At 45.1% G+C, this 25,672-nt stretch overlaps 1 protein-coding gene across 1 annotated transcript in view; it reads right to left on the minus strand.

Annotated features, from left to right (window-relative positions):
* The window catches only part of col14a1b (collagen, type XIV, alpha 1b), a 71,586-nt gene extending 56,210 nt beyond the window's left edge, over window positions 1-15,376 (minus strand). Inside the window, exons 1-5 of the mRNA XM_029513480.1 lie at window positions 15,270-15,376; window positions 13,675-13,784; window positions 8,582-8,698; window positions 4,840-4,983; window positions 3,911-3,994 (exon numbers count right to left, since the gene is read on the minus strand). Coding sequence (XP_029369340.1) covers window positions 3,911-3,994; window positions 4,840-4,983; window positions 8,582-8,698; window positions 13,675-13,756 — 427 coding nt within the window. The 5' untranslated portion in view covers window positions 13,757-13,784; window positions 15,270-15,376. The remainder of the gene's footprint in view (window positions 1-3,910; window positions 3,995-4,839; window positions 4,984-8,581; window positions 8,699-13,674; window positions 13,785-15,269) is intronic.
* Window positions 15,377-25,672: the final 10,296 nt, after the last annotated feature.

Genomic DNA, 25,672 nt, shown 5'->3' on the forward strand with positions numbered 1-25,672 from the left:
AGGAGTGAAGCCCCGTCAGGTTTGACAGGAACACCCTGAGTGGCCATTTTAAACAGCTGCTGGATCGCATCGTGATGAAGACGATGATCGACGCTAAACCAAAACAGACAAAAGTTAAAGGCTGCAAATCTTTCCAGGAAAGTAACAAAGTCCAGATGTCGAGATGTAAGTTCAATTTTGACAGAAAATCTTCCCCTTTCTGACTTTCCTGGTTTTAATCAGCTCAGAAAAGGATCTTAAAGGTCTCAAACTGTGACACTGACAGCTTATTTTTCTGTTTAAAAAAATAAGGCCTCCGATAAAATAGTTCTGTCATCATTTAAGCATTTCTCTCTCTCTCTCTGTTTTGGCTCTACAGAAATCCTTTTCTTTGCATGGTGACTCCAAACGGACACGGTGACGCCTTCGTGTCATCAGCCAAAAGCCAAAAGAATAGAAAGTGTCGAGTCTGACAGCCTGACTAGCGTGAAAGGATCTAGGTGACCTGCAAAGATTACGACAAGAGCACAGACGCACAACAGCGGTGGCACACAACGAGCTGACAAAGCTTGAGACTGACAGCCGAACAGGCAGCTGTTAAAGGTCTGATCGGCAGCCCAAGACCGGGCCTGTGAGGCTGGAGCTCTGGTATTCAGCAAGTGTGGGCATGGACAGACTGTCAGCTATGAGCTGCACAAAGCTGACGGAGGAAGGTGGAGAAACGGCGCTGAGATGGGCCGCAAGGGAAGAACGCAAAAGGGAAACAAGCGGGGGAAAAAAGACGGCAGCGAGATAAGAGGAATTGTTAATATGCCTCTGAGGGGGGTTGTGTGAAATTTAATTTAGCGCTTCAATTGAAAAATGTTCAATACTTAAATCAAATGTGGTCAGCAACTTCCCTCCTTATCGTTTCCAGAAGGCATCAGGTAGAAGACAGAGGACGACAAAAACTGATTCTGCACTGGAAAAAAAAGAGATCTGCTCCGATGGTGGAGATGAACGAAAACCAAACCCAGGAAATGTGTCTTCACAGATCGTCGCTGAAATTACAGTTCAGGTGTCATGGCAGCGGGGAGAAAACACATTCAGCGTGTGGCTGGTTTAAATAAAGAGAGACGGAGCAGGAGAGCAGAAAATAGACTCAAGAAGATTAAAACAAGAAAACCGCTCAGACAAATAAGAGCTGGATGAGACAGACATCGTTAGCAGGAGCTCAGAAGATCTCTTTAGTTAATTAATTGAGTTTTAAGTGGAAATGTATGAATTCTTTTTCTTGTCGGAACCAAAACTGTCAGTAACGTGATGAATCATTTTTATTTAACTGTGAGATTCCTGCACGACCGAAGCCATCTCTGTCTCTCACCCCCTTCCCTGAATATTTTGATCCTTTTCCGACGCTCTGACCAAACAGCATCCTTTCCTGCCGGAGCCGAGGCCACGCCACTTTGAAAACCATCACCGACTGTTCCAGCCTCCGTCCCAGTCAGGCCTCGCTCTTTAATGGGCTCCCTCCTCCAGCGCCAGCTTCTGCTGCTGAACGACCTGGTGGGTTTATATATAACTCCTGAGAAAGTGTGAGAGCGAAGAGGTGGGAGGGAGAGCGTCAAACCGGCAGGTGATTTTCACACCAGATTTTACTGAATCACACAAAAGGGTCTTGGCTTGTGAGTCATTTATGCTAATCATCGCTTCAGCGTTTGGTTCATTTTTACCTGAAAATATTGAACACTGGTAAAATTAGAAATGTCAGTCGACTTGGTTCTTTAAAACCAGAAGAACCAAAATGAACTGCAGACAGAGGCCATAAATCAAAAGGAGGAATATTTTCCCATAGATTTCAATACAATCCAACTTCCTTTTCCTTCCCTGATGGTCTTCAATAACCTGTTCAAACCTGTTAATTGTGGTGGAAGTTAAAGCAGCCGATCAGGACCAAGTCTGGTGGCGTTTTGTTCTTCAAGATTTATTCATCTTTTTCTTCCACATGTAGAAATCAAGAAACATTTCGAGAATGAAGGAGCTTTTAGAGTTGGGACTTTCTCTGTCCAACACATCCGGACCAACAGTTACTTTAAAATGGCTGCTCAACTTCACCGGCTGATGGTACAAGACGAATCAAAGCAGACAGAGTGATGGAAAACTGGCGGGAGGAATCGAGATAATTACGGCAAGGACGACCATAAAAGTCCTTTTTTCTGACTAATTACAGCTGCCAGTCTACGCCTGCTTCCTGTCTGATTCTATCACACAGTCTGACTGTGTGATGCAGAAAGGTGCTTCTTGCCACGTTTTCTGTAAAGAACATAAAGCGACTCCATTGACCCCCAAAATCATCTTGTTTCTCTTCAATCCTCTGCAAACGTTCACGATCACATCAAATCTGCCGTTAGTGGACGTCCATGTGATGTTTTTGTCTAAAAAAAAAGTTAGCATTAGCACAAGCTACCAAAAATGTGTGTGAGAAAAATGTGAGAATTAGTGTTCAGCATCTGGACTTTTTTCATTTACGTCTCATCCCGTCGGGCGATGACTCACTCCAACAGCAGCTCCAAGGTTAATTGTCTGAAAACCTGGAGCAGGATTAAAACGGCCCCAGGAGATGAGCATTAACTCGGTAATGGGAGGTCAAAGGAGAAGAAAAAAAAATCTGGTGTTTGAAGGAAATCAGCAAATCACCAAACCTCTGCAGGCTGGAGCTGCTGAGAGAAGAATAAAATCCTCGTTTGGACGAATCCAACTCTCTAATTGCAGCAGAAGTGAGGAGGGGATGAGCTAAAATGGGAGTTCTGCTGCAGAAAGGCAAAAACCGGAGCGCACAATGTCGACCACAAACGGCCGACGAGCACCTGAAGGCAAAAAAAAAAAAAGGGTCTACACCGTTATTAACTTCAATACACAACTCCACTCACACAAAGACACACACGGCAGGTCGCACAGCTGCAAAGGAACACAACACACCAGGGTTCTGTCAACACAACAAGCTTTCGACAAAGATGTTTATTGATGAATTGTTGATGGTTTGGACACAAACAGAAAGAGAGGAATGAAAACACGGCTCCAGCGTCGAGCTGACCTGAACGGCTCGACGCTTCGACGTCTCCGCTGATTTGGTTGCTTCCGATCACTTATTGTTGCACATGGTGGTTCAACTTTAACCTTTTGTTGAAGGTTCCCCCAGTTTCCACTGAAGAACCTGAACATTGTGGAGAGACTTTCAGGTTTTCACGTTTGAAGATGACACACAGACTTCTCTCTGCTGACGCTTCGGCCGTCGGCCAGCGCTGTTATGACACGCTTTAATTGGAGCTTTAATCTAAATCGGGTCTGTGTTGGGATTAATTGCGCCTCTTGTGGTTTTCCTTCCTCACAGGTTCAGGTCTGCCTGGTTATTTCCTCAGCGTGAGGCGCTCAGTCACTTTCTAAACGATAATGGCCTTGTTTACCACACTTGGCTCTCGATTCATTTCCTGATTGCTGCAGCCTCTTTGCCCGAATTCCCTTTTTTGCACCGTTTCATTTCCTTTCTTGGGAATGAGGCTCGATGATAATCGCCATGCGACTGCAGGAATATTACCTTCACGGGCCTCCGTCTTTTCTTCCAGACCCGTTGAGAGCAGTAATCATGAAAAACTGTGAAAAAAGCTGCTTCCAAAAAGGCCAGAAGAGCTGAAACAGCGTTCGATTCAGCAGGTGAACCAAACTCGTCGTTAAAATTGACAGCTCGGCGTGTCAGAGCTGGACTTAAAAGCTTGTAGAAGAAGAACCGACGACGCTCTGTCGTCGTCTTCTTAAAAAAAGAAACTTGTTCTTGGTCATGGGACGGCCAACCTTTCCTTCAGCGTTGCTCTCGAAGAACAGTCGTCTTCCTGAGATGGCGTTTCAAAGTAAACCTTCCTCTGGACGCGCCTCGTTACCCCGACGACGGTCTTACCTTCAGAGATCTTGTTGTTCTCTGTGGCGCCGCCGCCATCTTGACTCCTCTGAGGCTGAACTATCTCAACACCTGATCGCTGAGCTGGAAGGAAAAACACAGAACAGAAAAATCCACATTAATGGCAAGGGACAAGAGGAAAGGAGACAAGGACACATTCCCAGTTTGAGCCAGTCCAATTTTACTATTTTATTTTGCCGGCGCTGTTTTTAAACTAAACTGAGTTACTTCATCTGCATGTCAACACGCCAAAATAAAAGCCTGGTGAAAGGATTTCCTGAGTAATTCTGAGAGTGCTTTACTGCCGCAGGACATTTTTTATTCAGCATCAACAAATGTAGCAGGAAGTGGAGAACATGAGGACACAGAGATATTGGAGCTTTTCTTGGTCTTTGTCGAGCAGCAGGATTTTCTCTCCGCTGAGAGCGAGCACTTTCCCGCTCTGCATGAAGAAGAACCGCCACCTGCTGTTTCCTGCATCAACAATCCTGCTGAACGGCCTTGTGCGTTTTCAGGATGATAATTAACTTCGATGTCAGCGACTGAACCAACAACACAGCTCGCACATCGGGGGGATCGAGACGCACCGCTTCCTGTCCGTCGGCCACCGAGCACCACGCGGCTTCGCCAAACAATGGAGGCCGGCATTAGGAGTCTGAACACGGGACGGTGATCCAACACACCGCTGCATCATTTTCAACATCTCCAAAGCAGATGGCTCTGGAGGCCACACCCCAATCAGTGATGTCACAATCAGAGCCGACATCTCTGATTGAGATGGATGATGGTTTTAATGATCCGGACTGACTCAGTTCAGGTGGTTTATCTCCGTTGTGGTCCAAATCCAGACCAGTCCAGAACCGGGTTCCTGCTCTGGGGGGATGACTGGAGGTTAAATCTAAAAGGATCCTTCGGTTCAGGTCTCTCACCTTCATGTTTGGCCTGAAGAGGTTTGCTCTCCCTCCCTCTATTCACTGCTATGATCTTAAAGTTGTACTCTTTCTCAGGGTCAAAGTCCTGGATCAGGAGTTTAGCTTCCTGCTTGGACACCTGAACCTCTTCCTGTTGTCCACCTGCCGGGGGGAGAAGAAGAACAACAGTCAGGACCTGAATACTGAATACTGAGATGAACACACAATGTCACAATCAGGACTAGAACCAAAACCAGAATCAAGAACAGGATCAGGATCAGGAAGAGAAAGAGAATCATCATCAACAAAAAGACAGGAAGTGATTCTGTTCTTCTTCAGTTCATCATCAAACCTTCTCTTTTCTACACAAACATTTGGTGCATTCATTAAGTTCAAATGCTTCACTGTGTTTTTGCGTTTTCCTCCCATTGTACCTTCCCCCTTATAATTAAAGTGGCTGTTTGAGGATAATCAACTTTGTCTGATAAACTTTCACATCCTGCTTCAGTGTCAACCCTGTCATTATCTCCACAAATCTGGATTTAACAGCACAAAGATCCATGAAGCCTCCCAGCGTCACATCACCTTCCAACCTGGTCCGAAAACAGTGACGCTGGGATGAATGACCTGTGAGAAGGTGGGAACAGTTCATGGCATCAACAAACAGGAACATCGTAAAGCGAGAGGGATGAAAATCAAATCAAACGTACCCTGTTCGGAAGAAATCGGCAGTGAGCATCATTACAGTAACGACTGCAAATTAGTTTTTAGTTGGATGGGGTTGTTTTTGTGTCAGCAAATTAAATTTTGTTCGTTTTGCTTTCTGCTCAGCTTTCCTGCTGCTGCTGCTGCTGGAGTCAATAAATCTTTAATTGTCAGCTTTCAAAGATGCTTCCTTCATGGAGAAATCCAAAAGTTTCCTTTCCAGCAGCTTTTTTTAAAAAATGGCCAAAAGAGGAAAAAAATGTTGGCTTTTCTGTGTTTTTTCTGAGAAAGGTGTTCATCTTTAAAAACGTCACCACAGATTCAGACTAATTCTGTCGGATCAGTTCAGACTCTGTTCTCTGGAATCAGAAAACAAGAACTGAGTAAAGACACACTGAATGTTTCGTTCCTCTCGTGTGTTTGGAGTTCTGCTCACTCTCTGATTGGCTGTGACATCACCCACCGGAGCCAATAGGAGCGTCCGACGTAAAGACATGATTGTAGACGTCACTATCAAAGATGGAGGATGAGAACGGACGGATAAACAAACGGACGGAAAAAAGACGAAAAAAAAAATCAAGTTGATAAGTGAAAGCAAAAAAAAAAAAAAACCAACCTGTGTGTTTGGTTCTGCTCTTCCACCTTCAGTCGGCTCTCTTCCTCCTCCCTCTCTCCCCCCTTTACTTCTTAAGGAAAAAACAGTAAAAATCGATTTTTCCCTCCTTCTGTTCTTCAGAACTGAGAACTACCCAAAGGCAACATGTTGCAGAGCGAGCTGTGTGGGCACGTCTCAGAAATGAGGCGGCGGCGCTGCAGTGGAAATGTCAGGCCGAAGTGAATGTGTGTGAGGCTGCAGAAGCAATTATTTCCAAAACTGACGCTGGGAATGAATAAATAAAATAAAAAACAGCGTCGCCTTTCATATCCAACATCCATCTTTCCATTTACTCCCCATCAATGTGTCTCCGGCTCCATCTCGTCTCGCCCTCTGGTGTCCCCCCCCCGGCTCACCCCGGCCATGTCAGGGGACGGCTGCCTGTGCTTTACTGCATCTTATCTGACATTTTCTCCATTACTGTGATTAAATGGACAGCCGCCCCCTCCGCCGGCTGACAGCAGCTCTGGTGACACCTTCAAACTTCAACAACAGGCTGAAAGGAAGGAGGAGCCAAAGAGTCCAAACAGGTTTCTGCCGCTCAGCTGTCGCCATCATGGCAGCGTCTGGCTCGTTCACGAGCGGGCAAACAGGGAGCGCTGAGCTGTCAAACCCTGAATAAAACCGGCTGCCGGACATTTTAACGAAGGGCGTGTTTCGGCCGCTGATATCTTCAGGTCAGCAGCAGCATCAGCTGAAGATGATGGACAACGTGCACTTTGTTTTATCTGAAGACAGCAGCTCATCACTCAGCTCCTGAGCTGATCTGGATCTACGGCAGGAAACCTCGCACAACTCCACATCAAATAACACAACTTTTCGATTTGAACTTTAAAAATGGACCGCATCGTTACTGAAGTGAACAGAGCAGCTCTGAGCTTTGGGAGCACATTTCTCTTCACCTGACGTGATGTTGGGATCAGCAACAGCTCGGTCGATTTTATCAGGTCAAGTTTAGAAATTGTTAGTTTTGTGTTTCATTCACGTACAAACAGCAGCCTCTCCTGACGGATCTGTTATCAGACTGACTGAAAACAGAAGCTTCTGATTATGACGACGCTGAAGCACAAACTGCTCAATAACACCAACACACGCAGGCCTCCATCACTCACACACCATCTGCAATATGTGCCTGTTTTTCATGCCTTTCTCCTATTTCAGCATCCCAATGCAAATGAATTTGACCTGAAATGAACCTGAATGACGAAGAAGAGCCTGTCAGAACTGAGTGCTGTTAAATTAGACTGAGCCGCCTCAGAATCCGCTCATCTTCACAGAAATAAAAACAAAACAATGAGGACTGTCTAGGTCCAGGCGGATGAATGAGCGTCTGTCACAGCCGGCTGAACACTTCCATATCCACTTGATGGGAGAACATCCTGCACCGACCCCATAAATATTTACAGCATCACAGCCAACTACAGCTGTTTCCTCCCAGAGACTCGCAAAATGAGTCCCAACGGGCTCCACAGGGTCCTATTTAAAGATCCGCACCGCTTCTGTTCGTCATCCAGATGGCCTGATGGGATGTGGGGGCTCCGCCCTCATGACATGATGGATAGACCAATCACACAGCGGCTGCGTTCCTGTTCACGCCACTCTGCAGCATTCGAGCTCTGGAGCCTCACCGTGAACTCATTCGCCAACTTCTGGAAGAATTCGTCAATAAATCCACGTTCAATGAGACGCCGTGTGAGGTCATACGTCTTTCTCCTCAGAGTGCATTCTGAACCAACATGCTGGTGAAAACCACATAAACAGTTTGATTTATTCTCCCTCAGGGGGAAAAGGCTCCAACTGCTCAGCTTCCCTGAACATAACTGGGATTTTTGTTCTGCCGAGGGAAGTCAAACGAAACGGAGTTAAAATGATCGGCGAGCAAACTGAAACTGAATGAACTTGAGTTTTCGTTGTTATTCTGCAGGTAACAGGAAGGAAGAAGATTAACCCTTTAAGAAATAAAACCTCAAGCTTTCCAGATCTAAGAAAAGCCAGGAGGTGGAAAACTTTAATAACGTGTACCATCTAACTCCTGAATTCTTCTGAGATTTATGTGTTCTGTTTTGTTGATTTTGTTGTAAATTATGTCTTTTTGACTCAATTTGTTGGTTCCATTGAAACAATCCCGTAAAGAGTTTGGTCTGAAGTTCCTCTGCATGAAGTCATAAAAAAGAAAGTGAATGATTGTGCTCCAGTCATATCTCGTTTGAAACTCTTTCTGAGGCTGAGAAATCATTTGAGAGAACATTAAGTTTGTCTTCTTTCTCAGGCTTCAGAAAACCTCCTGCTGGGAGGATCAGGTTAAAGGGATGTAAAGAACCAAACCTCCGCGTCTGATCCACCTCGGTGTCTGGAGGTAAGTGAGAATGAGCGCGGCAGAGTCCGGCTCCAGGATCTTACCCGGTTCGGTGGTGTAGATGACTTTGTAGCTTTCAAAGTCTCCTTTGGGTTCTTTCCACACCACCTGCAGCTTGGTGGGACTCAGGACTTTGGAGCGAAACCTTCGCGGCGACGAAACTGGACAGAGACACAACGACACAAACAGCTTTACACGACAACTGTCACCTGGAGCCACTCTGTAAATATATAAATGGACAAACACAAATAAAACAGAGTCCTGACATGCAATAATAAACCTGCTGTTAGTGGACAGAAGCCATAACTCTGGATCAGAAAAACTGAGACAGATCTGATTCTGAATTTTTACTCAGCCGGCTGGATTCTATTTAACATGTGAAGAGACAGAAACAGGCCAGATCCAGGTTTCCCAGGATCTCTCTGCTCCTGTTTCTGGTCACTGAGCTGTTCCATTAAACTCCCTCCAGAGTTATGGCGGCGACGGCGAGGCAGCCACTCCATCTGTGTTTTTGAAGCAGGTTAGAAAAGAGGAATCATTTTGGAAATAAATGAAATAAATCAAAACAGATAGGAGGATAAATTACGTCTCATCCAGGCGGGTGGAGAGACATCAGAGAGATTAGCCAGCACAGATGTCACATTAAAAAGCAGAGTCCCATTCTCCTCCTCCTCCTCGTCATCCTCGTCTATTGTGCTCGTTCGACAGGTCGTCTTCCACGTTCCACTTACCGTCAGCATCAAAGCACCGCCCTGCCTCTCATCCCGATCAGCCGCCTGCAGGCCGGCCGACCGCAGACTTCTCCCATATTCATCTTCTTCGCCTGCGTCATATCTGATCCCTGAACTCACTGCTCCCTTTTGCTTTCCCTCTCGTCTCCTTCACGCAATCTGTGCTTTGAAACGTTTGTGTCGTCGAGGGTGAGGAAGAGGAGAATGAACGTGACTCCCTTTTAACTGCAAGGAGAGGAAGAACACAGGAGAGCACAGGGAGAAGGAACTGGAATAGCATGAGTGCTATTCCTCTCCTGTCCTCAGCAGGAGTGTTTAGATGTACAACACAGACGAGCCGATCAAACCGAATATCCAAACTCTCTTTACAATGACCTCGGCCGGTGCAGAAACTTTGTTTTTCCCTGAGATCGTATTTCAGTCATCTCCTGCGCTGTGTTAAAGTTAAAACACTGGAACCAGGCCATTGTAAAGCTACTTTAAAACCCACATTTCCAGGGTCAACAACCACAACACCCCATAATTTTCACACCGACGGAGCCAAATCCCAGACAATAAATACGATGGAGAGGCATTCCAGATCTAACGTGGTTAACTATGAAGAAAAATAAAAAATAAAACCCACAAACGTGTGTTTGTGTCCTCATTATGAGCTGAGCCATCTGCTGCCGCCGGCTTCTTTAAATACCTACACAGTGATTGACGCTGTTGGAGCTCCGCAGTGCAATAAACAACAGGCTTAAAGGGACAGTTCACCCAAAACAAGCAGCCCTTTAACTATCTTATTGTTTTGTGTTTTTATTTACTGAATTTGGGGGCGTGGGGGGAACCAGAGCAGTGCTCGAAGGGGAAAGTGCCTTCATTTAGAGCTATTTATCACAAGCTGCATTGATCTTCTCTGTCCTCCCCTTTCAGGTTCGGGTGATTTGTGTGTCTCATATGAACTACATTACCCAGAGGGCACCAGGTGATTCATGTCCCCACAAATCAGGTTGACTTACTCTCCAGAACTTAAAGTGAATTAACCAAAGCTGCTGCCGTTTATCTCTATTAACACCAACAGCTAAACTCTCTTCTGTCTCTGATTATCTTATTAACCTGTTTATGATCAGCTCATTCTATCTGCGACTTGACGAACTTCGTTCTCTGCTTTAAGGAGAAAAACATTTTAAAACATCTCAGATCAGTAAAAGCCGTAAACACGACCTGATCTTTGGAGGCCTGGAAACGTTCAAATGAACCAAATTAACATCCATATCTCTTTTATTCGCCTTTTGTGCTAATAAGTATTTAATTAGTATTTATTTATTGACGAGCAGTTTGTGCTTTGTCTTGTTCCCACAAAACGCACACGTGTTGTCGTTCTCTAGAACAACCATACGTGCCACAGCTGAGAAATTAATTGCGTTTCATGAATGAAAATATCTCCGATTCGAGAATAAGTGTTTGTTTTTCTCCTTCAACTGCTCACAAGCTGTTCAGCTTCGTCCCTCCACAATAAGAGCTTGAGTCAGGATAAGACTCTCAATCTCACACATACATGAACAGACACACACTCTGTGGTGTTTTGGGTGAACCATCCGCTCCACGCGTGTCCTCCTCTGCAGGAGACTCGTGTAGGTAAGCAAAGACTGGAGTTCAGCACGGGGAGGATTATCCTGATTTCGACGGTAGAGAATGTGAAGCCGGCGCATTCAACAGCAGGCAGAATATATTTATACACAAACACACAGAAGTGATACTGTACCAATTATCTCACCAACCTGGGGATGAGAATCGGGGCTGCTTGGGATTTCGGCTCGGGGTTTAGCTCACTCTCTCTCTCGGAAACAAAGGACGCTCTCTCATGCGGAGAGATCTGCTCAAATCCCAGATGATTCGAGACGCAGATTTTGCAGGTCTCTCCGTTTGTAGTTGCAATGCGTTGATTTTTTTGTGAGTGTGTATGTTAGCACATCTGCATGTGCATGAATTATTCTGGTGCACAGAAAGATCTGCTTCTGTTTTTTTTTTTTTTGTTTTGTTGTTTGTTCTCAAGCATTTTAAGAAAACCTGCCAGTTCCTTTGCAGCCACACATACAAAAACACACACACACACACACACACACACACACACACACACGGATCTTCACTGTGAGTGTGTTCTCACGCTGAGACAAGCAGCCAACAGCCTGGCAAAGACAAAAAGCCTCACCTGCAGACATGGGAACTTAATTCTCATCTATTTCTCAGGGAGGATTGTGAGCAAACAGCAGAGCCGGATATGATGCTGCTGCAGAGCAACAAGTTTGGAGTGCGTTTTAAATTATTAGTCAAAGAAAAAAAAAAGAGACAGGAGCTGAGCGGAGGATAGAAGTGAGCAGAGAAGAAGATGAGGATGGCGAATTTCAAAATTTGTGTGCGTCTTTATAAAAGTTTGGTGCCAAGAACAGCAGTAGATCAGTAACACATTGTTCTAATTGTGGCGCCGCACGCTGTCTCTTTCCCTCCCGGCCGTGTTGCAGCACCAAGCAGGTGCGTCTAGTGCTTCATGTATCTTTGTGTAGAGTCGCACAAATTGAACAGCTACAGTGAAACCTGTCGCTGAGACAACAGCCAATGTTGTGAGAGATCATGAGTTCAGTGGCTCGAGCACATTTCATCACCTCACACGTCGGCTTATTTTTTATTTATCTTTTTCAAGACAGAAGAAACCGTGTTTGTAGGTCAGGAAGTCAGATTGATGGGAAAATTACAAACAGGAGTCCAAGAACTGGAGGGCTGATGCTGACCCGCCTGCTCTGGTATCTCCTGATTGGGTGGTCCAGTCTGTCAGTCACACAGTAGCCCCGCCCTCCAACCCCTCCCCTTTCCCTCTGAATGAACATCATGTTGTATTTCAGACTGAGACCAGAAACTCATCAGAACGTGAAGACGTTGCAGCTGGAATGTCGTACACTGTTAAATGAAAACGCTGACCTTTGACCTGTTCCTGCTCCAGGTACAGAAACATATAAATTCCTCTGCTGCTCTTTCTGCAGGAGGAGGAAAAAACCCAAAAAGCCTCCGAAGTCGCTCTCTGACTTTTTACCTTTTAGATGTTGATTTCATGACAGGTGTGTGTTTGGAGGGAGATTTCGGACACAGCTGAACAAAAGAAGTCCAGATTCTTTGTTCTGGTTCTTTTCTCGTTCTTCTGTAAATCCGACTGACTGTCCAAGCTGATCGTAACTCCTCAGCTCTTCCTGGGTCACTGCTGCAGCCCAGGCCGGCGGACTATGGCCTCCTCACTGAGGAATGCTGCTGCCGCTTCACTTTATTTTCACTCTGGGCCAAAAAACTGGCGAGTGACACCATTATTCTTTTCTACAAGTGTCAGACTGATGGGAGGGGGGCGAGAAACGAGAAGAAACTAAACATCTTTGAAGGTACGGATGGACAGAAGCATCACATTTTTGGACCAAATAATTAAATAATCAAAGACACCGCTGCAGGTCTGGATGGAGACTCTTGTTTTTGCCTAAACTGGAAAACAACATAAGGTCCAATTTTAGATAAATACAAGGTGCTAGCTGAAAACATCTGGCTCTTATTCGGGCCAGATGTTTGTGTTTCTTCCAGCCCAGTCTACGGCCCAACTCTGGCCCACGCAGGGTGAGACTTCTTGATGCTGCTTCCAGATCTGGACCAACTCAGGCCAGATCCGACCCACAGAACCGGATTCCAGCTGCCTGAAAGTAACCGGGATACCTAATTACCTTTCACGGCACGCTGCCTCTTCAGAAAGCCCAATCTGCTGCAGGTTCAGTCCTGTCTCAGGCTCAGCGGTGCCAACAGACTGCTGAATGGCGGCTGATCGGAGCGTGTTTGGCTGACTCAAAAAAGAACCTCTGAGTTCAGACTGAACGCACAGATGCAGGATGGCGTCTTAGATTCCTGGTCAGATCTTTGCCCCCCCCAGGCCAGCTAGTTTAAGATGCACTGTTTGCATTTAGAGAGAGAAAAGGGGCGTTTGAGATTGTTCCTGATAATGCTGTGAAAGAGACCCGTCTCTCTGCTAATGAGGTAATAAAGGACAGTGCGGGTTCAGTGATAAAAACTGTAACCTGAGGGAGGCCTCTGATAGGCTGATAAATAACCTACACACATGTGAGTCAATGAAAGTGACAGGAGACGCCGCGGCAGGAAAAAAAAACTGCTCTCATCGTTATTTTGGCAACGAGGCTTCTCCCTCCGGGACAGACATGAGTCAGAAGAATGAATCCAACGAGGAAACTTTTCTGAGCCAGCAATGAGCTCACAACCCTGACGGATGGCGCCATCGTGGAGACCCCCAAATGTTTTCTAAAGAGAATGAATTTGCTGCCCGTACCCGCCCCGGCCCTGTTGCCCCCTGAACGGACCGGGGGGCTTGTGGACGTACTTACCTTGACCCCGGGTCGGCTGAGGAAACACAGAGATGAGAATGAAGCCCAGCAGGCAGAGACTCGGTCTGACTGAGAACTGCATCCTGATACCAGAGAGGACGACCACACACCTGCAGAGAGACGAAGGGGGGGCTTAAGGAATCACCTTTGTATTGTCAAAATAAAAGCTCCTCCATGAAAAGCTGTCGTGTGTGAAACCGATAAACTGATCTGGATCAGTCTGTGTGTTTATCCGTCCATCTTTGATATGTTCAGATATTTGGAGCTGATTTTTCCTGATCAGATAAAGACAGAAACAACCCAAACACATGAGAGGAACTTTTCTTTGGTTCTTCTGCTTTACTCAGTTTTTAAATCAGGTCAGAGTATCTTTATTATCAGATCTACAATACTGCAGTTCAGAAAATAAGCAAAATATAGACATCAAAACGAGGAAAACTACGGACACATTCGATGTGTGATTCTGGAGATCGCAGTCTGAGCTGAGTCGGACAGAATCAGCTGACATTTTTAAGAATGACGAACTTCATAAGGTCAAAGCTGAATGGGTGAAAAATGAAACGTTAGGGTTGGACGGAGACGCCGCCCCTCCCCCCTGAAGCTCAGATTTACTATTTTCACTTGTTGATCACAGCTGCCCCTCCCATCAAACCGGCTCCATTACAATCACCTCACAGTTTCAGGTGGCCCCTGCCTGAATGATGCTTCCATAGAAATCTCTTTTGTTTTCCTAAATCTGAACTGCACCAACAGAATGTTTGACCGTTTTGACGTTGACCAGTGAACGCATCATCTCTCTGAAGCTGCAGCAATAAAACATGCTAATAAAACATCTATTATTATTATTATTATTATTATTATTATTATTATTATTATTATTTCCACTTTAATCCAGAAATAGGACCTGAGGAGATGTTGTGTTTCATTATTATCATCATCATTTTTATTATTATTATTATTATTATTATTTCCACTTTAATCCAGAAATAGGACCTGAGGAGATGTTGTGTTTCATTATTATCATCATCATTATTATTATTATTATTATTATTATTATTTCCACTTTAATCCAGAAATAGGACCTGAGGAGATGTTGTGTTTCATTATTATCATTACTTGCAGCATGAAGAAGCAGCTCAGTCATAAATACCCCCTCAGGGAGTTGTGGTGAGTTTACGACACTGTGACACACCTGCTTATTCCTAAAATGAACTTTTCCACACAGAATTTACGGCTTCATCAAATCTCTTTTTCAGGGTTTGTTTTTGTTTAGTTTTTTTGTGTGTTCCTGAATATCCGGACCGATCTCAGTGCAAACACACAACAGGACGGCGGCTGTTGCGTTGCTCAAACGCAGAAATAGATTTCCATGAAACTTTTTAGTTTGCATATAATTTAAATAATAATAATAATAATAATAATAATACAAAGAGGACCAGCGGAAGTTTCCTTTAATTGAAATTGAGCTCAGGTGAGATTCGCCTCCAGCTGCGGCTCGACCGGCGCTGCGTAAAAAACACAACAGTACAACGGCAGAAGCCTTCATGCAGGTTGTGTGTCTGTGGTTGTGGCAGGTTGTGTGCAGACGGCTGTACCTTGTCAGATCATGTGCTCTCCGGGCTCCTCCGGACTGATCCCCGGTCCTCTCCGCAGCTCTGAGCCGCTCTGCAGCTCCGACAGCCGGCTGACTCCGACGGCTGGAGGCGGGACACCGGCACCACCGACCGGAAGTTTCACAATAAAACCCCAATAAAACAACAACAACAACAATAATAATCTGTTTCAACCTGATTTAATCTGGGAGACAGCATTTATTTTGTAGGTTTTATTAGATTTTTTATTTTCTTCTTTATAAAGTTTGTCTGTGCAGCAGGTTGATTAAAAAGGTGCTTTATAAATAAAGTTTACTCACTTTGTATATATACATGTATGATATCATATATCATGATAATATTATATCAATAAAAAAGTCATCGTTAGTTTAGACTGTCCTCCCTAATGAGTTCATAACCTTTGACCCTATATAAAGAAGCACTACCTGTAAAAAGACATATTGTGTTGAAGTCTATGGGAAAATGTCCCTCCTCCTCCTCAGATGTTTTCCTGATGAGTTTATGCTCTTCAGTACGACATGATGGAAAAAGACCTGAATCAGGTGTTGATTGGTGGGCGGGGCTTCTATGTGACTGATTTAGCACTGAGTGACTCCTCAGGCAGCAGAGGACGGAGTCAGAGGAAGAAGACAAGGCAAAGAGAACAACATGGTGGACGATCAGACTGTGTTAATGTTGTGTAACAGGGAGATCAACGGAGGCCACAAATGTTTCTGTTGAGGAGAAAAAGGAAGATGTGGAGTTCGAAAACTGCAGGCCGTTCACCTCGAAGTACAACAGCCTGTATTTACAGAGGAGCTTCAGCATTGTGGGCTTTGTAAATATTTATGAAGTCAACCGAAATGTCAGTTACAATCCCAGAAATACACAGAACAGACTCATACCTGTTTTTTATTGCAAATTATTCACCTCTCAAGCTAATTTCCTTCTTTTTCTTGTACTTATTATCTTCTGGAAAGGGTTCTGTGTACAAAATGACCTTCAGACTTCCACCTGAATACTTTACAGCTCAGCTACATTCAGCTTTTCTCAGCCTGTCTTTTTAAAATGTATTTATTTTTTTGTCTCTGCTGGCGTTTTGAACACACGCTCTAATCTCTGCAGATATTTTCTTCACACTAAGCTGCGAAACAAAATATCCAGGGCAGCACATTCATTGTCTTAATTTGAAGGCAGCTCGACCTCACTTCCTGTGTCTCTGCTGCTGCGAGTCAAGCTTCACGGTGTTTTGGGGCCCCTCTCAGTTGAGACTTGCAGAGGACTGATGGGTGTTTCCCGCCTCATTCACCATCCAGCCCTGCAGCTATTCATTCCTTCTTCCTGTTCAACACCGGGCGAAGCAGGAGAAGAAGAAAAACCTCTGAGTGGCGAACGGGCCGAACAGTTGGGGGCATGAAATGTGACCACCCACAGGTTTCTTACCTGGCTACCATGGATACCTATCACTGGGCGGGGTCTATCAGGCAGCAGGTGAAAAATTAGTCCTGCAGTTGAAGTTGAAGTAGAAAAATGGTCCAGTTGTGAAGATCCGAGGAATCGGGGACCGGGACCTGCCAGAAGGAGAGCCACTGGACCACAGAGTCAGGGGTCAAAGGTCACCGATGGTGTGATCCAACAGAAAAGCTGCTGAAGAAGTTCTTGTTGGCTCTGATGTAAACCCGATCAGCAGATACCCCAGATCTCAATCCAGTCCAGCATCTGTGGGATGAGCTGGGCCAACAAGTCCAGATCCATCCAGCTTCCAGGACTTAAAGGATCAGCTGCTGAGGTCTTAGTCCAGATCCCACAGCTCAGCGTCGGAGGTCTGGAGGAGTCCAGACCTGCAGGATCAGGATCAGACAACATCTGCAGAGAGTCAAAATATCTGAAAACACAGCGAGCACTGAAATAACAGAAGACCTGCAGCCTTTTCTTGTAAATGGTTTGATTCACATTTATGATGTGGCAGACCTTGAAGTTCTCCTCGTGGCCTGAAGTCACACACTATCACACAGAACTGCAGCTGCAGGATGAAAAATGCGCCGCTGTCTGCTGAAGGCAAGTCGTCTCTTCTCCAGACTTCGCTTATTGTGTGTTTGTTTGCTGACCATGTCGCCTCAAACCGCCACTCGGCTCCGAGGTCCCTGAAGTCTCCCGTACTGTCATGGTCATGAATAGTGAACAGTAAAAGTGTACGCTCCCTTCAAAGATAGATTTTTGTGCAGTTTGAATAAACAGTTTGTCATCCTGAGTTCACTTCAGCAGTTGTTTTTCTTTCAGGTAACACAACTTTGTGCTTCTTTCGGCCCAGACTGACAAACATTAAAGTTCCATTTTTCATTCCTCCTCTTTATTTGTGCTTTTGAGAGCTCGGTCGGCGTTGTGTTGATTTAACGTGGACAGCTGGTGTTCCCAGGTTTGACCAACAGGAGGCAGTGTGTGCGAAGTGATCAGTTCTGTCCTGATTCATCAACTTCTCCGATCAGTGAGAAGAACGAGACCAAATCGTCCTTTTCTTTTGTGCTGATGTTTGACGTTTGTGTAACTATACACATTTTGTTGTGGTCAGGTGCCAGCTCCCTCTTCCCAACACTGTGACACAAGAGTAAAGTTTGTCTTTCAAGAATTCACCTTCTGCACATTTAGTCAGAAAACACATTTGGTTTTGTTTTTGGGGACTCTAGAATCCGCTGTATCAGATTTTCCCTGCTGGTCTTCAACACGGCGTTATTCAGCTGGAACTAAAGCTTCATCACCATCGTTCCTCTGATGACGGCCACCGAGCTGCTCTTTTAATCTCTTCTGGTTCTCCCTTTTACAGAATCGTCCTCTCTGGATAACAGCAGCAATCTGTGGAGGAACCGTCCGTCTTTAATTGGGGCTGATTTTCATGAGAATCATGTCTCGGCTCAAAAATCCAACTTTAACCTTCGTCTGTCCTTTGATTTGCATTTCCTCCTGATTATGATGGCTGATTTAATAAGTGAAATCAATAATGGATCAAAGCTGTGACCTTCCCAGAAACCATTAGAAGAATCTTCATAACCTCCACATTAAAATACATAACCGCAAATTATCAGGCCGGTCACATGATCAGGGTTCGATGAACTTTGATGGTTTTCATTTGAAGATGTGCTGATTTATCATTTTCTTTTTCAAGGTTTCAGATAGAGTGAGACAGATCTGGTGTACAATGTGAACACCACAATTTCCAGATTCTTCTTTCAAATCCAGACAAATTCTGGATGGAACGCATCAAACGTCCACCAGAAAGCAGACAGAAGTTTCTACAGTCAGGTCAGCTGATTCTCATTTCACCCACCTCAGCGATGACGGTCGTGGGGGGGGGTCGTTGCTCGTCGTAACGAGGGGCCTTTTCACATCGTTGATGTGTCTCCACAGGCTCAGCAGGCAGAAGTCGCTCACCTGGAATTCAATAAAATCCCCAGGAATGCTCAGGAGACAGGAGGAGGAGGAGGAGCAGATGTGATCATCACGGAGAAAGTGTGCGCCTCACTGGAAGGTTTAAACTCTGACCCGTCAGCTCCAGAAGTTAGGCCTCTGGACTCCGTGAACTTTGACCTTTTTATGAAGCAGCGAAGGAGCATCAGTCAGCGGGAGGATTTGACAGTAATGATAGTTATTCTCTGTGTCAGGAAACATCAAGTTCAAGTGAAAACGTGATATGATGTCGTCGCCCTCCAGCTCGTAACGTGGCATCAGAATTTTCAAAATAAAGAATCGTGTATGTAGCAGCAAGCACGCGCACACAAAATGTGGGCTTTAAAGATACAGGACTCAGACATAAAGCCACAAATAAAAACACAAATACACAAATAACAAGAAATCACAAAAGGCTCACTGACAGTTCAACACACACATGAAGTTGAACCTGACCTGCTCTGAGCTTCCACCCTCGGTGACCTTTGACCTTTTATCTCAGTAGTTGTTGAGGAAGAAATTGGGACAAATTTCCAGTACAGACAGGAATGTGTGCTAATCAGTCAGTCCATCTCTTAGTTGTGTTTTATTTGTGTGTCACACTTTGAACATTTAAACAAAATAAAAGGAACTAAAAGAAGTGACTGAAACGCATGAGTGATTCTATAAATGGACATTTATTTTAAAACAACAGACTTCCCAGAGTCTCCGGGACCCCGCAGAGAGAAAAACACTGCCTCTGCTGGCAAGTAAATCAATTCCAATAGAGGAAGGTACCACAAAGCAAGACACACAACAAATGTACAAACGTGTCACAAAAAAAGGGATGAAGGAGTCAGAGAAAAACAAAACTCTTCACACTCCTCACTTCCCTTTCTGGGAATCAGACGTTGCAGGGAGTGGATGGAAAAGTAAACACAGCCGGGGCACGGGTGTGTGTCTGTGTGTGTGTGTGTGTGTGTGTCTGTGTGAGCGGATGGGTGGGGGGTTAAAAGTCCAAATCACTGAAACTGAAGGAAACACACCAGCTGTCACACCGGAGCAATGACATCCAGGAGCAACACAACACAACACAACACAATACAATACAATATAACACACATTAAGTTAACAGCTCATGAAGGATGCCGAGGCGCCCCTTCACAATAAAGTTCATCTGGAACAAATATGAGTGTCACGAAAAAAATATAAGAACTGACGAAGTCAAAGAAACCAGCAGATGACGGGTTTAGTTTTCCTCTCGTCTCGTTTGGCAGCATCAAATTAATTTATCAAATAAACTCTGACATCGTTAAGATGAGAAATTATGGTCACGTCAAGATGAGCCGTCGCTCATCAGAGTATCCTCCCTGTTTGACGTTTGGCCGTCGGCCTTCTTGGTTCTTTGGAAGCAGAAGAAATAGTATTTTCTAAAATCAGGTTCTGTGTTTGAAACCGGAGTTATATAATAATATTATCCAGCTTCTAATATAAACGCACACTTTCTAAAATCAAAGTTCTTCATTCTGCAGCTTTAATACTGAATCTGACTCTTTTTAAGTTACATCTCTTCGGTTTGTGAGCTGCCGTTTTGAAGTGTTGAGTTTTGCAATTTTGCCTTCAGCCATCTTGGTTTTTTTGAACCACACTCTCTCCTGATTGGGTGATTCTGTCTGTCAGTCACACAGTAGCCCCACCCCCAACCCCTCCCCTGCTTCCCGGTCTGTTTCCCTCTAAATGAACATCATGTTGTATTGAAGACTGTAAACTAGAGCCCATAAACTCATCAGGAAAATGTTTACTGAGGAGGAGGAGGGACATTTTCCCATAGACTTCAATACATTCCAACTTTTAATAATGTTGCTATGCTGAGGGGAGACATTGCCCAGAGCGGCCTGATGTGTTGTTGCGTTGTGTTGCTTCAAAGATCAGGCCTTCGAGTTGTGCGCTCAGCCGAACAGTCGGGGAACCGTATCAGTGTTTCCCACGTGATTCCTGCAAACGTCTCTTCTGCGTCCTTCAGCTGAGGACATTGAATCCAGCCCCCTCAGTGGTCGGTCTCCTCCATCACCTCCATCACCACCGTCCTGGGTCCAGTGAGGATCAGGTGGCTGACGGTCCGGTAGTCCAGGTGAAGGACGTTCAGGCCGTTGACCGACACCACGAACTGACGAACCTGTGAGGACGAGAAGAGAAGTTCTAAGATGTTTAAATATCTGACAAATGGATTCTCAGCACCGGACCACCTACCTTCATCCCTGCAGCAGCTGCCGGGCCGCAGGGCTCCACGGCCTGGATGTGGCAGGGCCGGTCCCCCCTCACCACAAAGCCCCAACCCACGGCGTCGCCCACAATCTGCAGACACACAAACACACAGATTTTACCAACAACAGTCAACAAATACGAAGAAATCTGCTCGCTGTCACATCGTCGACGTACGGTGAAGGTTTTCTTGACGTACGGTCCTCCTGGTGTCTGCAGCTCCTCGGTGCTCACTGGTCTCTTCAGAACTGAAATGAAAACATCACAGATGGTGGCATCGATACTTTAACACACAAACACACCCTGTGTGACACACCCTACCTGATTTGGGGTTGGACAGCATCGGGGACGAGGAGTTCTTGGGGAGGCCGATGTGCCTTTGGCTGTATCTGCTCCCATCGCTGCAGCTCCTCAGTCTGGCCTTCACCTCTTTGGACGGAGACACTGGTGGAGGGACGGAGGAAGTCATCAGGTTTCTCACAGCTGCCAAACTCACAACTGTCCCACTTTTGTGTTTAACTTCCTCAATATCATCCCACAACTATTCTGTTTGCCTTCAAACACGGCCTGATAACGAGCCACACTTCCATAAACAGCAGAAAGATAAATGTATGAGGAAAGCAAACACGCTCAGTTCATTAAGTGTCAGCACAGGAAGCAAAATTTAGGTGGAGAAGCTGATAAACCCTCAGATGTTCCAGATGTTGGTCCTTTTAGGAGCCGAATCCTGATCTCTTTTTGGATGCCTCCTTCAGGTGCAGGAGAAAAATCTGTTGTCCTTCTGCTGGGAAACTAAAGCTCCAACGGAACCGCCGAGGCCCGACGTATTCCAGAATACATTTATGATGCAACAGGATCTCGTCATGGTCAAACTGGAGCCTCCAGGTGGATGCTGTGGTTCAGAAGTGCAGCAGATTCCTTCATGAAAGGGTTCAACTGGATCTGAGTCCAGGTGGACCTGAGTCCAGGTGGATCTGAGTCCAGGTGGACCTGAGTCCAGGTGGATCTGACCCCAGGTGGACCTGAGTCCAGGTGGACCTGAGTCCAGGTGGACCTGAGTCCAGGTGGATCTGACCCCAGGTGGACCTGAGTCCAGGTGGACCTGAGTCCAGGTGGATCTGAGTCCAGGTGGACCTGAGTCCAGGTGGATCTGAGTCCAGGTGGACCTGAGTCCAGGGGGACCTGAGTCCAGGTGGATCTGAGTCCAGGTGGACCTGAGTCCAGGGGGACCTGAGTCCAGGTGGATCTGAGTCCAGGTGGACCTGAGTCCAGGTGGATCTGACCCCAGGTGGATCTGAGTCCAGGTGGACCTGAGTCCAGGTGGATCTGACCCCAGGTGGACCTGAGTCCAGGTGGACCTGAGTCCAGGTGGATCTGAGTCCAGGTGGACCTGAGTCCAGGTGGATCTGACCCCAGGTGGACCTTAGTCCAGCTGGATCTGGGTCCAGGTCTGGTTCCCCTTGTGTTCAGTAAAACTCGCACTGTATATTTGTTCAGATTTTGTGTGTCATTGTTTGTTATCCTTGTTGAACTTTAACTAAACACTCACGACTTTATTGACTCATTTCATGATGACTTCATCATAAAGAAATGATAAAAGTGTGTGACGGTGTTCATCTCGTCGTAAAACCACTTCCTGTCCACGATAATCATTTAGACAGTATGTCTCCATGGAAACATAACAGCAGCCATCATCGTCGTCATCCTCGCGACCAAGTATGAAATAATCTGAGCGATCAAATAATCTAAAGCTGAGTTTTGATGTCAGATTTGTTTGGTTATTAGGTTTGGTTTGGTTATTAAGATCAAAATCAAAGCCAGTAAAGAGAAAGGCCCATCAGCTTCACAACCCTTCCTGCTTATTGAAGGGCCGCTTTGGAATTTAAAACTCTTTTTATTAGTTCTCAGATTTGGGCCTCCGGAGCTTTCTAAGAGAAGATCCCCCTCTGAGCCAGAAGGTCTAGACCAAAAACCAAAGGAGACATGTTTGATTTAGAGTAACTTTGTTACTCATCATGAAAAGGTTAAATACTAAATTATCATTATTACTAAATCAGTGTTGAGCTCGTACAGTTTATGGGTATAAACTGTTCCTGTTAAAACAGTCTTTGGAATATTTGGACTGAGCTGTTAAACTAACTCTAATTGCTGGTTGAATATTGATGCGTAAATTGTTGAGCATTAAAATGTTCCGCAGAGATCATTGAGATCAACGCTCTGAATCTTCAGATAGAGAAATAAAGAGGAAGCAGCTGCAACACAAATTTCTTCTTCTCTCAATACTCAAAACAAAGACAGAGAGAGAATCCAGCACAAGCCAACACAACTGAAGGACCTGGGACTTCGGCTTACCTGCAGTTCGAGGTCCCATCTCAGCTCCGAACTAAAGGGAGGGAAGATGCTCAATAGCTCGTATGAGCAGTCGGTCAGTCGGTCAGTCGGTCGGTCGGTCGGTCGGTCGGTCGGTCGGTCAGTCAGTCAGTCGGCCTTTGACGGCTCTTTGGCATCTCATGAATTTCAGGCCCAACAACAACAACCACATCAGGATCTCTAATCAGCTGCTCAGTTAAAACTGAGAATGTGTGTTTACGGCTCTGAAAGTGAAGGGTTGTCATCCAGTGTGTGTGTGTGTGTGTGTGTGTGTGTGAGCTAAATATTAAACCACTGAACAAACAGACTGAGGAAGGAGGAGACAGACGATCACCGTGGAATTTTACCTGAAACAGAGTGTTTGAAATGAAATATAGAAACTCAACTGCAAACATCTGTGCGAAATTAGCGATCGAACGGCTTTCACTCCGTTTAAATGTTTAAAATGTTAAAATTAAATGAATTCCTAAAAATGGAAATAGGGCTCAGGGAGGCTGAGATTGTAAATATGAGGATATAATTTCTCTGTGACTGATGAGAAACAGAACAAAAAAAAAGCAGCAGAATATTGTCTAATTTTATCAGCTTCACGCGTTGTTGTATAATCAGATGCTACACAAAGATATTTACAAATGACTGAAGTGTATTTGTATCCAGATTGGGATTCATATATTTGTATCAGAGGCAGACAAAAAACTGAGAAGCTCTTTTTTTTGATGATCCACGTTTCCATCTGGTCTCAGTAAAACCAAGATGGCCGACGACCAAATGACGAATCTGAGGCTTCTGATTGGTTGGTTCGGTCCGAATGGGAAGGCCTTAAAGACAAACAGTGAGAACATAAAGTGTCAAATCTTTAAACAATCAAATGGCTTCTGAATTGTTTTGCTTGTCTTCTCTCGCTTCAGCAGATTAGACAAACACCTCGCAGATTAAAATCAACCAAAACGAGGCAGCCAGCACAAAGTTTACTGAGGAGGCTTTTAGATTGTTGTCAGATGTTTCTGCCACCCTCAAACCGCGTGCTGTCAAATCCAATTAAAACCAGATCACCAGTGGGAGCTGAGATTTGATTGATGGTCCTGGATTCAGATCTGTTTAGCAGTCAATCTGAGTCGATAATATTAAATAATTGTGTGTTTTTGTTGCTGCTGTCGTCTAAAATATGTTGCTGACGCAGCTGAGAGAAACAACGACGGACAGATATGCAGGTGGAGTCATCGTCAACAACAACAACAAAAACATGTTGCAGACAGAACAAACAGGCGTCTGATTGATCCACATTCCTCTGTGTCTGCAGCAGATTCCTGACTCAGATCAGAAGGACCAGAAGTCCGCAGACGTCCTCTGGAGGTCCTGAAGCTCTCAGTTAGACCAGAGAAGAAAGAAACACAACAGCACCAGACCAGAACCGCCAAACAAAAACAAGCTCAGCATCATCTTGACCTTTGACACAGTGACCTCAGATCCCGTGATAAGGCCACAGCGTGTGTGTTTGCAAATAAATTCAATAAAGAGCAGCAGTCGTAAAGACGATGGCTTTATGACGGGGCCCAACCAAAGTCCTGGTTTACAGTCCGACGTCATCCTGGACGGTTTCCATGTGATTCCAGGTCTGCAGTCCAGAGACAGACTCAGACCTACAGACAATGAGCCCAAACATGATGTCTTTGGAGGCCCCGGGCCGGGAACAGAGCCAACCACTAAGCGTTTTGATGGAAAATGTTGTTTGTACGATTTATAATTTAGCGAACAAAGACTGCAAACTTTCGAAGTCTGCATTTAGAACGTGTGGACCTTTAGTGGCGTTACTTGGAGGTGTAAAAGTGTTTATCAGGGAATGATTTCAGTTAAATACAGTCCAGACCAGAATCTGTCTGAAGATGGACCGCTTCCTCTTTTTTATTTTTGACTAATGAACATCTCTGTCAAACATTAACGTTTCAGTCTGCTGTATTGATGATGTGCCACTTTCCAGATGAATTCAGCAGCTTAATGCTGCAGGTTGTCATTGATCTGACGGATCAATACGCTCCTGTCTGCAGGACTGAGCCCCACAGTCCATACTCAGAGCGTTATTAGGACCATTTAACTCTTACTATTGATGCAGTTTGTTTAAATACGTGTGATCTGGAAGTTTTAAGTGTCTAAAGTGTTTGCACATGAAGGTCGTACATATTGATCACTGCACCGTGTGCTTACTGACGGATTCTAACTTGGAACTTTCAACAGATTGATGGAGCTCTGCAGTTTTACTTCTAAATACCTTTTCCCTTTTTCTTTTTTAACATCCATATAGTTTACTGAAGTAAAGACAGCACTGCCCTCTGCTGGAGAAAACCACTTCACACAGT

This window comes from Echeneis naucrates, chromosome 11 (assembly GCF_900963305.1).
Source record: "Echeneis naucrates chromosome 11, fEcheNa1.1, whole genome shotgun sequence".
NCBI classification, from domain to species: Eukaryota; Metazoa; Chordata; class Actinopteri; order Carangiformes; family Echeneidae; genus Echeneis; species Echeneis naucrates.